Source organism: Hevea brasiliensis, chromosome 4 (assembly GCF_030052815.1).
Source record: "Hevea brasiliensis isolate MT/VB/25A 57/8 chromosome 4, ASM3005281v1, whole genome shotgun sequence".
In the NCBI taxonomy this organism is placed as follows: Eukaryota; Viridiplantae; Streptophyta; class Magnoliopsida; order Malpighiales; family Euphorbiaceae; genus Hevea; species Hevea brasiliensis.
In genome coordinates this window covers 5,747,988-5,758,993 of record NC_079496.1, presented here as the reverse complement: position 1 = coordinate 5,758,993, position 11,006 = coordinate 5,747,988, and the positions used below count along the sequence as shown (strand labels likewise).

Here is an 11,006-nt window from a genome sequence, read left to right as displayed (position 1 = left end):
TTAATCATTTAAAATCTAATTTGTTTTAATTTTTTAGGTGCTATGAAATTTGGTCAAATTTGGGCAGCAGATTACACAACCTGCGACATAACCGGGTTTGCTTGTGTCGTCGCTTGTGTTCGCTGGGCGCATTTTGGGCAGATTGTTACACAACCTGCGACATAACCGGGTTTGCTTGTGTCGTCGCTTGTGTTCGCTGGGTTACACAACCTGTGACATAACCGGGTTTGCTTGTGTCGTCGCTTGTGTCCGTTGGGCACACTTCGGGCAGATTGTTACACAACCTGCGACACAACCCCCCTATCCTTATGTTCTAACTTGTGTCGCCTATTTGTTTTGCAGGATAAGAACTCACTTCACCTGAATGGGCCAGCCCATACCCCAAAGCCCAAGCCCAAAAGCCCACTAACCCATTTTGATATAAAAAAATAAAAAAATAAAAAAAAACTAACTAACACCCAAACCCATAGCCCAAAACCCATAACCCATAGCCCAACCAACTAAAACCCAAACCCATAGCCCATGCCTTCACCTTCTTCCTTTCGGCTTAGCCCCGACACGACCCCCTCTTCACCTTCGTCCTCACAGTCACCTCCACCACAGACATTTTCTTCGACTTCTTCCCATTCTTCTTCTTTTTCAGTCCCTTCCCTCCATTTCGCCATGCCCGACTCCCCACTCTCCTTCGAAAACTCCCCTCCCCATTCCTCACAGCTGCCGCAGCCCCAAACCACTCCACCCATGAATGCCGACTCACCGGCACGCCCCCATTGCTACATACAAGAAGAAAAAGGCGAAAAGCATTAAGCCGTACAAATCAACAAGCGGCGTCAAGAGGAAGCGACTCGAACCGGCCACACAACAACTCCCAGTCCCGCCCCCAATGCCTGCTGCACCTGATGTCCGTCGTGGCATCCCAAAATCGGCGGTCAAGCGCCCAGGTACATCAAAAGGTAACTTCGCAATTCCCTCCTCTTTGCCTGCTGCTCGACATTGGGTATTACCTACTGCCGAAATGAAAAGAAATAAGGCAAGAGTCGAAGCTCGAAAAATGGTTCAAACTCGGTATTTGGATGTGTTTACACTTAAATCCTTGAAGATATATGATGAAATGCAAACTCTGTTAGATGCTTTAGGTTGGGTGCGATTTGCACATAAACAGGAACTGGTTTACCCCATTCTAGTGCAGGAATTTATGGCCTCTCTGTCCACTAGTAAGCATAAAAATAACTTGGATAATTACTTAACAATCAATTTTAGATGCCTTGGTCAAGATAGGGTGCTGTTTATGGATAATTTTCACCATATATTTGGCTTTCCACCTGATGGTTTGTTCAAAATACCCACTAGCCAAAGGGACTATAATGGGTATGAATTTTGGCAGCAAATTGCACCTTCAGCAGGTACTTTCAAACCGGGGCACAGTAAGGCCTCTAAGATTGAGAGTCATGCCTTGAGATTGCTTCAGAGATTAATTGCAAATACAATTTTAGGAAGAGGAACTAGTGTTGGCACAATGTCTCAGTATGATTTATTCTTTTTGTGGTGTGCAAAAACTGGTAAAAAAGCTTCACCTGGTTATTATTTTTGCCGTCATGTGATCCGCTAGACTACTAGGGGTACTGGTAACATTGTGTTTGGAGGTTTGGTCACACCCATTGCACATTATTTTGGCTTTAATCCTCAATTTCACAAGTGTGCTGCTGTTCCAACTGGTTTGCTATTTTTGGATGGACCTCATTTGGCCAACCAAAAATTTTGTATCAAAAATGACGCTACCAAGCTGTATGAGATTCCTGCACCAACCGCACCACCACCTGGCTCTCCCACTGCAATTAGCTCCTCCTCAGCATCTGAGAAATCATCCGAGCAACCTTTTACACAACCTTCACGCCAGGCTCCACCAGCTGCCCAACCTGCTTCATCAACAGCTTTTGGACCATCCATGGCAACCCTTCTGACATTCATGGAGAATCTCAGTGATGAGATCTATTCTTTTCGGCAAATGAAGGATGTCTCTTTTCAAACATTAAGGGATTTAGCTGATATATATTTGGATAGAAGTGCTGAAATGCAAGACGAGTTGAAAGTCATGCGAGCTAAGCTGGAGCAGATCGAAACAAACCAGGCACTGATTTTGAACATCATCTCTCCATAGCAACCACCAAAAGCACCACCACCTCCACAAGATGGCAAGGGCAAAGGAGTTCTCATACCAGACTGACCAGCTTTTATTCTCAATTTACATTTCATGTCTTTATTTTCGTTGCTTAATTAATTAGTGTTTTTAACTTGTTTAGTTAATATTTTGCTTGTGTTGTTTTTATTTAACTTGAACCATTTACTTCTTCAGTATTTTTTTTTAGTTGCTCATAAAGTACATTTTTCTTTTTTACTTTGCTCACTTGCTTTTATGTGCTACTTCGGATTTACACTTCATGGTTATATTTTTGAGCTTAACTTCCCTATTTCAACTTTTTGAGTTTAATTGATTTAATGGATTCCATTGCACTGTTTCTTTTGCAATGAGTGAAGCAGCTGTCCAACTTTTACTTAATTAAATTGGCTGCACTGCAATGAGGTAACAATTCTCATCTCAGCTTGTGTCACTTTCAACACAAGTTGTGCTATCGCTTATGCAACAGGGTAACAATTCTTTATGCACATATAGCCAAATTATCCCATTCCTTGCACTATTTTAACATTGAGGACAATGTTCATTCTGAGTATGGGGGAGAGGGTAAATTTTTTGCAAAAATTACTTTTTCCTTTTTCATTTGCATATAGTGACATACATATTCATTACTTCATACTTGTACATATTCACATATATACACTTGCATATAGCTTCATATACTTAGTTATGCATACTTAGTTACATATAGGTTGATTATACATTTATACACTCATGCATTTCATTTATTCATTTAAAATTTTTGGATTTTTAAACCAGTCTTTGAATTCCATAAGCCACTTATTCAAGCAATCCAACTTGCCTTTAGATGGTTAGTGGAATGAAAGTTCCAGCTGGGTACAAAGTCTTAAGCATTATTCTTTCTCTTACTTAATAGCTGAAAATTAATATATTTATCTAGGTATGCAGATTCTGATTAGTTATTTTGAGTTTTGAGTGTCTGAATAAGCCTTTAAGGAAGAAAATGGTCCTTGTCGTCTCACCATTCCTAGAACAAGCATCTTAGATCTTTCAAAGCGAAATTTTTAACTTGCATTAGATAAGAATATGATTTAGGCATTCCTTCATATTTTAAACCTCACATAACCTACCTTAATCTCATTTCAACCCTTGTAAACCCCCTTGAACCTTAATTCCCTAATTTCTTTGGAACCCAAATCATTTACCTAGCCATTAAACCTAAACACTACCACCCATTTATGGGAATAATATTTTAGCAATTAGGTGCATAAAAAAATAATAATAATGATTAAAAAAAAAACTCGGAGGATTGAAACATCTTGAAAAGTGCTAGAGTAATTGTGAAAAGTTGATAAAAAAAAAGTCACAAAAATATCCCAAAGGTAATTTTGGGTGTGACATGAAATAGGAACGCATACAAAATTAAAAAGATATATTATAAAAGTAGTCCCTTTATTGTGATAGCACTTGAGATTCATTATGAATTTCTTTCCTCTTGATAAAAAAAAATTCTATTATAAAAAAAATGAAAAAAAAAAATATATTGGATGCACTTTGAGTTTCATGATTAATATTATTCTCATATTTTGTTTACCTTATTCCCTTTCTTTGTTAACCAAAACTTTACCCTATTTGACCCCATTACAACCCTTAAAAAGACCTAATGATTCTTTGAAAAATGCTTGTTACATTAATAGAGTTAGATATTTTTATGCTTGCATATGGGTTTGGCAATATAATCTTCCATACATTACTCACCATCTATTTGAGACACATTGGCTATCTATTTCATTTAGGTTTGTTTTGGCGCAATTGACTCTTGTAGCTGGTTGGTATTTGTTGCTTGGGTTGATTGGTTAATTCTTAGCTATTTTGTAATTGTTGATAGTGATTGCTTCATTCTTTGTGCTTTGCTGGTGGGAATTTGGAATGTTAGTGGCTAGAGGTAAGTTGGTGGTTTGGATTAGTGATTTTTGAGTTTTCAAAGACTAATTCTATTCCCTTCCAAATGAGTTTTAATGAAATTTTGCTTGAAGACAAGCAAGAGTTTGAGTATGGGGGAATTTGATGCATGCATTTTAGATCATCATTTAGGAGTAATTTTTGCACATAATTTACCCTTATTCATAGCTATTATTATAGATATTAGTATATATTTAGTCAATTTTACAATTTTCACACTTCTTAGTTTAATTTTTGGAATTTATTTGTTTTGTAGGTTAAGTTTGGAGAAATTTGATGTATTTTGATCAGAGTATCCATTTGGAGGAGATTGAAGTTGAATTGCAAAAATTTTTGAAGTTGAGTAAAAAATGGCCGAGAGTTACACAACCCGCGACACAACCGGTTTAGCTTATGTCGCAGGTTGTGTCGATCGTCAGATATTCAGGCAGATTGTTACACAACCTGCGACACAACCCGCGATACAACTGATTCAGCTTATGTCGTTTTTACTGGAAATGGCTGACGTGGCATTTCCGTTACTCTGATTTTATACCTCACTTTCTCTGGAATCTTCCACCTTTTTACCCATTCTAGGGCAGACCCCTAACCCATATAAAGCCTCCTTTATCATTTTCTTTCCATAAGGAGGAAGGGAGGCAATTTTGGCAAGAAAGAAAGGAGAGAAAGAAGGGGAGCACGTAAAGCATTTCTGCAGCAGCTGCAGGGAGCTCGTTCTGCACTTTTCTGCAACAGATTCTTCTGCATTTTTCTGGGTTTTTCTATTCCTTAACTTAGATTTCCATTATTTCTTCATTTATACACTTGGGTTTGTCTTTAAACTATGATTTGTGAGTAGTTATTAGAGATTCTAGAGATGGGTTTGTAAATATTGTTTTGTATTGTGGTTTTGAACTGATTTAGCTATTTAAATGAGGTTTGTTACATTTTGATTTATTTCTTGTGAGCTTGTTGCCTTGCTTGATGAATGGGCCCTCATTAAGTTAAGCTTTAATCCTTAATAGATGGACTGAAAAGTGAATATTTGGGATAGATAATCTTGCAATAAACTTAGTTTTCTTGGTGTTAGAAATGAGCTAAGAGGATTAAGGGGACTTTCCAAAATCAATTAGAGCTTTAATTGGGTTTTTGTTAGGTTTGAAATACCATGAAAACAGGGTTTGATTTAATGAATATCAACTTTGAAATGCTTGAAAAAGGTTTCAAAGATTTAAGAATTGATTTCCCTCAAAATTGCAATTCTCATATATTTGGCTAAATTAGGGATAAACCACATGTAAACAATATTGAAAATCCAATCTCTAGAATCACTTTAATTTTTATTGAATTTAGATTTAATTCCTCCAAATTTCATAAATAGCAAGTTTCAATTTAAATCTTGGTAATCTAGTTTAATTAATTTTATTTAATTGTTGGATTTAGCTTAAATTCCTCAAATACCAATTTTAATTTTTAGATTTCATTTTTTATACCTTTAAATTTTGTCATTCTAATTAGCTTATACTTTTATTTCCAATTTAAGCACAATTCCCTGTGGGATCGATATCATTTTTTTAAAACTATACTACTGTGATCCGTGCACTTGCGGACACAAAATCGAGAGTAGGAGAGGTCGGGCGAGCGGTGGAAGGGAGAAGAAGAAAAAGAAAAGGAAAGGCCGGTCCGATTCGGTCGGTCTGATCCGGCCTGGTTCTATTCTGCCTGTCCGATTCAAGATACAAAATTTTAAATTTTTACTCTGCCTTGGGAACGAAAACGAGGCCCAAAAATTCCGAAAAAAATTCTAGAAAACTCAAAAAAATTCGTAGAGTCTAAATATATTTTTAGTTTTGCCACGTGGTCTTTAAATTAATTTTTAAAAATCATCAAAGTTTTATATTTTAGAAAAATCGAACCAGATTTCTAAAATCCAAAAAGTTTTAAATAATTTTCTAAAATTTAAATAACATAAAATATTAATATTTACCCACAAAATAATAAATTTAAAAATTAGGGGTGTTACATTTTACATGCCAATGTTAGTTTAATTTACAAACAAAATTAATTTTAATTTACAAAATATTTATTTAAATTAATTAAATGCAAAAGTCAGTTAAATTAAAAACAAAGTTAATTTTAATTTACCAAGTAAAAATTCTATTATTACTATAATTTCATACTAATGGTTATTCGAAGAGTTTAGGGCTACTTATCTATTGGTAAATGCAGTTGCCATTGGGGCAAGCTACCCTTAAAAAAGGGTATTGTCTTCTAGTATGGCAATGATATCCATGGCTTACTCTCGTTTAGCTCCATGTAAGCTCCACGCAAATGCCCTCTTTGGTACTTACCTTAGGGCTACTTACCAATTTTATTTGTAATAAAAAATAAAGAAACTAAAGAAAATAAAAGAAATAAAGAAAATAAGAAAATATTAATAACAATTTACATTGGATTCTAATTCTAGTCTCCTAAAGGGTTAAGATTCCTAATTAGTTACAACTACCTAAGGGTCCACATCTTCTAATGTATTCCAAACACTTTATAATGCTTATTGAATTAAAAAAGCACAGAAAAATAGATCAAATATCAATTGGAACCTAAGAAAATACAAGAATATGCATAAACATACAATTTTCAAATTTTGGCAGATTGACAGTAGCAAGAAATTTGATTTTTGAAAAATAGTTAGACAAGCCTAAAAATCATGAAAAAATTACATAAGATAGCCAAAACATCATACAACATCATAAAATTTATAAACCAAACAAAACTCTAGCTGAATGGTCTACACATATTGTAACTTTTTCTAGTAACAGAATCACACTACTTTTTTGTAAAATTCATAACTCACCAACCATAATAGATATGAATGCGAAACTAATTGGAAAAGATTCACAAGATTCCAAACTTAATTTTAGGCATCAGATTTACCCAAAAATATTAAGAAACAAGAGAGATATGGGCTCCATAATTCAGGTATCCTGCAAATTGGATTTTATAGGAACCCTAATTTCAAACAGCCATAACTTACAAAATATTAAAGCTTTTTTAGTGATTCTTGAGCCTAAAATTAATAGAATTTTGTGTAAAATATGAATATAATTTTTACAAATTTTTTACCAATTCAGAAAATAATGACAAATAATAAAAATACGAGAGACAGAAAACTGAACATGTGCAGAGTTGTGTATCCCCTCAAATTAAATATGATTACATGATCTATATGAACATATAAAATAAATTGAAAACAAGGAACATAGAATTAAACATTACATGGCATAGATCTTGAAAAGAAAATAAATGAACTAACCTTTAAGAAATGTCGCTAGAAAGAAAGAAGAACTAAAAGAATTTTGTCTATTCCTCTATTTAATTTTTTTTTTCTTTTTTTTTCTTCTCCTCCACCTTTTTTCTTTTTTTTTCTTTTTCCCCCTCTTTTTTTTTCTTTATCAGTGGGATATTTATAGGGTTTTGGGAGAGAGATGTGATAGGGTTTGGAGTCCTAGGGTGATAAAGTTCAGATAACTTAAACAACTAGGATTGCAGAATTTGAGTGAGACTGAGATATGGATGGGGTGTTTCGACCAATAGGAAGAGAGGGAAAGGGGAAGGCACCAATAGAAAGTGAGGAAGAGGTGTGGTAGGGTTTGAAGTCCTAATGTGATAAGGTTCAGAAAACTTAAACAACTGGGATTGAGGAATTTGGGTGAGACTGGGATATGGGTGAGGTGTTCCAACCAATAGGAAGAGAGGGAAAGGGGGTGGCACCAATAGGGAGTGAGAAAGAGAGTGGGGCCAATGGGGGAAATATATTTTTTATTTTAATTTTCAAAAAATAAATTAAATAGGTCCTATTTAAAATTCATAACTAGGCTTTCTTAGGCCCATGACGCCCAATTAAACTCAATTAGGTCAATTTAAGAACTACCCATATTAAATTTAAACAAAACAAAATTTTATTTAATTTAAATTAATTTCCCAAAAAGCATATTATTATTATTTTTTTTTCAAGATCATACCACGAAATTAATAATTCAATTTTATGCCTTCAATTATATCTTACGGTCATATAATTTTTCATCATCAGATTTTCCACGGCCTCAATGCACATACTCATCACAAAATAAGGGTCTACAATAATTATCCAAAAGAATGGAGTAATAAATGAGGATGTAACTCATATGATCAAAATATAAAGGATGAAATGGAGGTCCACGACAAGTGTACTATGAGATAGTAGGTAGGATCTCTTACAAAGTGAACTATAAGTTTTATGGAACCGTGATCAAGCCAACTGTTTTGTGTAGAAGAACATGTTGGGCACTTAAAGTATACCATACCCACAAAATGAATGTGGTAAAAATGCAGATATTAAAATGGACATTTGATATTACGATAATAAATAATATTGATGTGATCACGCCTACCAAAGGGTGCATGTAGTAAATATTGGGATAAAATGAAAGAATGTTGATCAAGATAATTTGGTTATATCTAGCATAGAGTATCAAATGCTTAAATATAAAAGTGTAATAAGTTAGTAGTGAAAGTAGTAAGAAGAAATGCAGAGATTTAAAATGACAGAGTGAATTAGTATTAAAAGATTTATAATGTTTTAATATTGTTGCGAAATTAATTTTAAATAGAGCTGAATAATGAAACATGATTTATATTGTTGATTTTAATTAATTTAGAATTAATACTTAGTTTTTATTGTTGAAAATATGCACTCATATTATACATTAAAAGAAAAATGAAGCAAACGAGAATAATGCATCCACCAGAAGCATAATTAAGCTTCTCACATTTAGTAGCAAGTTTAACGAATCATGAGGGTGATACACAAATATTCGATTTTCTTCTAAATTTCCACCAATTCACGCACATACATAGGTAATACATGTAACATGTGTGTCCTTAATCACTGTCCAACTTGGATTGGAAGTATGAAGTTTATTTGCTTTCATCTTCCAATCTCATGTTCGCAATGTGTTATGCATGAATAGGCAAAAACCCTTTTCGTGGGTTGCTATAGCAAAATGATCAACAACAGAAGAGAGATGAAGTTGAGATTTGAGAAAACACTTATGTAAATTACCGTATATATATATTTAAAAAAAAAAAAAGATGTCACTTCTACTTCTTGCTCTTGCTCTTTTGCTCTTCTTGCTCAAGCATCTCTTCCAGCAGCCTATCATCCAGGTACTCCAACTCGATAACTTCGTTTTGCATTGACGGTAAAGAGGCAGAAGAAGAAGGAGCAACAGAAGTTGTGGAACTAGAACCAGCACCACTTGTAAGTGGGTACTCATTAGGAAAATTAAGAATGGCTAAGTGCCCTCTCATTGCATAAGCTGCTCGATCGTAAGCTCTTGCAGCTTCCTCCGCCGTGTTAAAAGTCCCCAACCATATCCGTGCTCCCTGGCGAGTGGAGTCGCGTATCTCCGCGGCGAATTTCCCCCAAGGCCGCCTTCGAACGCCTCTGTACTTGACTTCTGCTCCTTTAGCTCCTTCTTCCTTCGCTTTGGTCTTGTCCTCGTCCATGTGTGCGTCTTTTGCATGGCTAAAGCTGTGCTTGTAAATGAGATATTTATATACAGGACAGAAAAAAGCCAATTTTGCCAGATTTGAAGGTCAAACAATATTTGGACACGTGGAGAATCTATTGGGTTAGAATCATTTAAACGTTCGTAGTAGAAGTTTCTATGAAGACTAAAGACAATGGTTTAAGTCCAATGCACCTGGATGGTCAAGGTGATGGCTTTCAGGCTAGATATCCCTTTCTCATATTCTGTCACTTTTTAATGTTTTTTTTTTTATATATATATATATTTATTGTGAATAAAAAAGAGTAAAGCTTTTATGGTCACAAATGTGTTGTGTCAATTGTTGAAGTCATGCAGCTTATCTCATCCATCTTCTGCTTCTTATTTTGCTTAACCCTTTTAATTCATTCTGTCCACAAATCAATTCAACTTAATTAAATTTCACCTCAGGGATAGTTCTTGTTTCCACTCCACAAAATTTTTCAGAGCCGGGGGTAGTTATTGTTTTCAACTTGTTCTTTTACACCATGGCTGCTGCAATTTGACGTGCTATCACAAATTGATATTTTTCCAATTTTAATTACTATTTGAATTCAAATCTTTCTATTAGTAAATAATAATTTAATTGAGAAAAAAATAAAAAGAAAGAAAGATTATTGGCCCTTGCTGATCCTACTGTCACGGTATTATTATATTTTTATTTGATCTTCACATCAGGTGATTCAAGTAATTAATCTGAAAAGTCTCCTTCCAGGTTGCATGTTGAAAAGAAAAAATGATTAAATTTTTATTATGTGAGATATTGAAAATTTTCTCAAATTTAAATATTAAGGGTAAATAAAATCTTCGAATTAACAAATATATATGGCAAAAGAAGGACAAGTGTTGTTGATTTTTGAATTTTGTGTCTGAACAAGTACTACCGACCACCTTGGATGGGAATCAGCATGTAAGAGAGAAAGAAATAAAAAAACAATAAAGGTAGAGGACCACAACATATTTCAGTCAAAAATCTATAATGTAGTGGGTTCAATAATTAAACTATTTTTGATTTGATTCTTTATAGTGCAGGAATAGGAATTTGGCTAATTAATGTAAATTTATGTATAATATATTCTTCAAAATTTATATGTATATGAGCATAGGTACCATGCACCCCACTTTGCTCTCTTATACGTAAAGCCCAAGCATCTCACTAGAAAATTTAATTTCATCATATGATGTAACATTATGCATCTTGCAGCCTCTTTCAAACTGCTCATTGATCATTGTATTCAGACTTAAACGATTCCATCTATAGAGGGAATTATATTTATGACTTCTTCTTTTCTCATTTTAATATATATATATATATATATATA

The 11,006-nt window shown here is 34.1% G+C and overlaps 1 protein-coding gene across 1 annotated transcript; it reads right to left on the bottom strand.

The window, feature by feature from the left end:
* Window positions 1-8,938: 8,938 nt before the first annotated feature.
* Window positions 8,939-9,650, bottom strand: LOC110661317 (ethylene-responsive transcription factor ERF096). Its single transcript, XM_021819905.2, has one exon. It carries the CDS (start codon window positions 9,641-9,643, stop codon window positions 9,236-9,238), a length of 408 nt encoding a protein of 135 aa, XP_021675597.1. The 5' UTR covers window positions 9,644-9,650; the 3' UTR covers window positions 8,939-9,235.
* Window positions 9,651-11,006: the final 1,356 nt, after the last annotated feature.

Excerpts from the sequence above, each read along its gene's own strand:
- LOC110661317 (XM_021819905.2), bottom strand. The coding sequence starts at position 9,643 with ATGGACGAGGACAAGACCAAAGCGAAGGAAGAAGGAGCTAAAGGAGCA.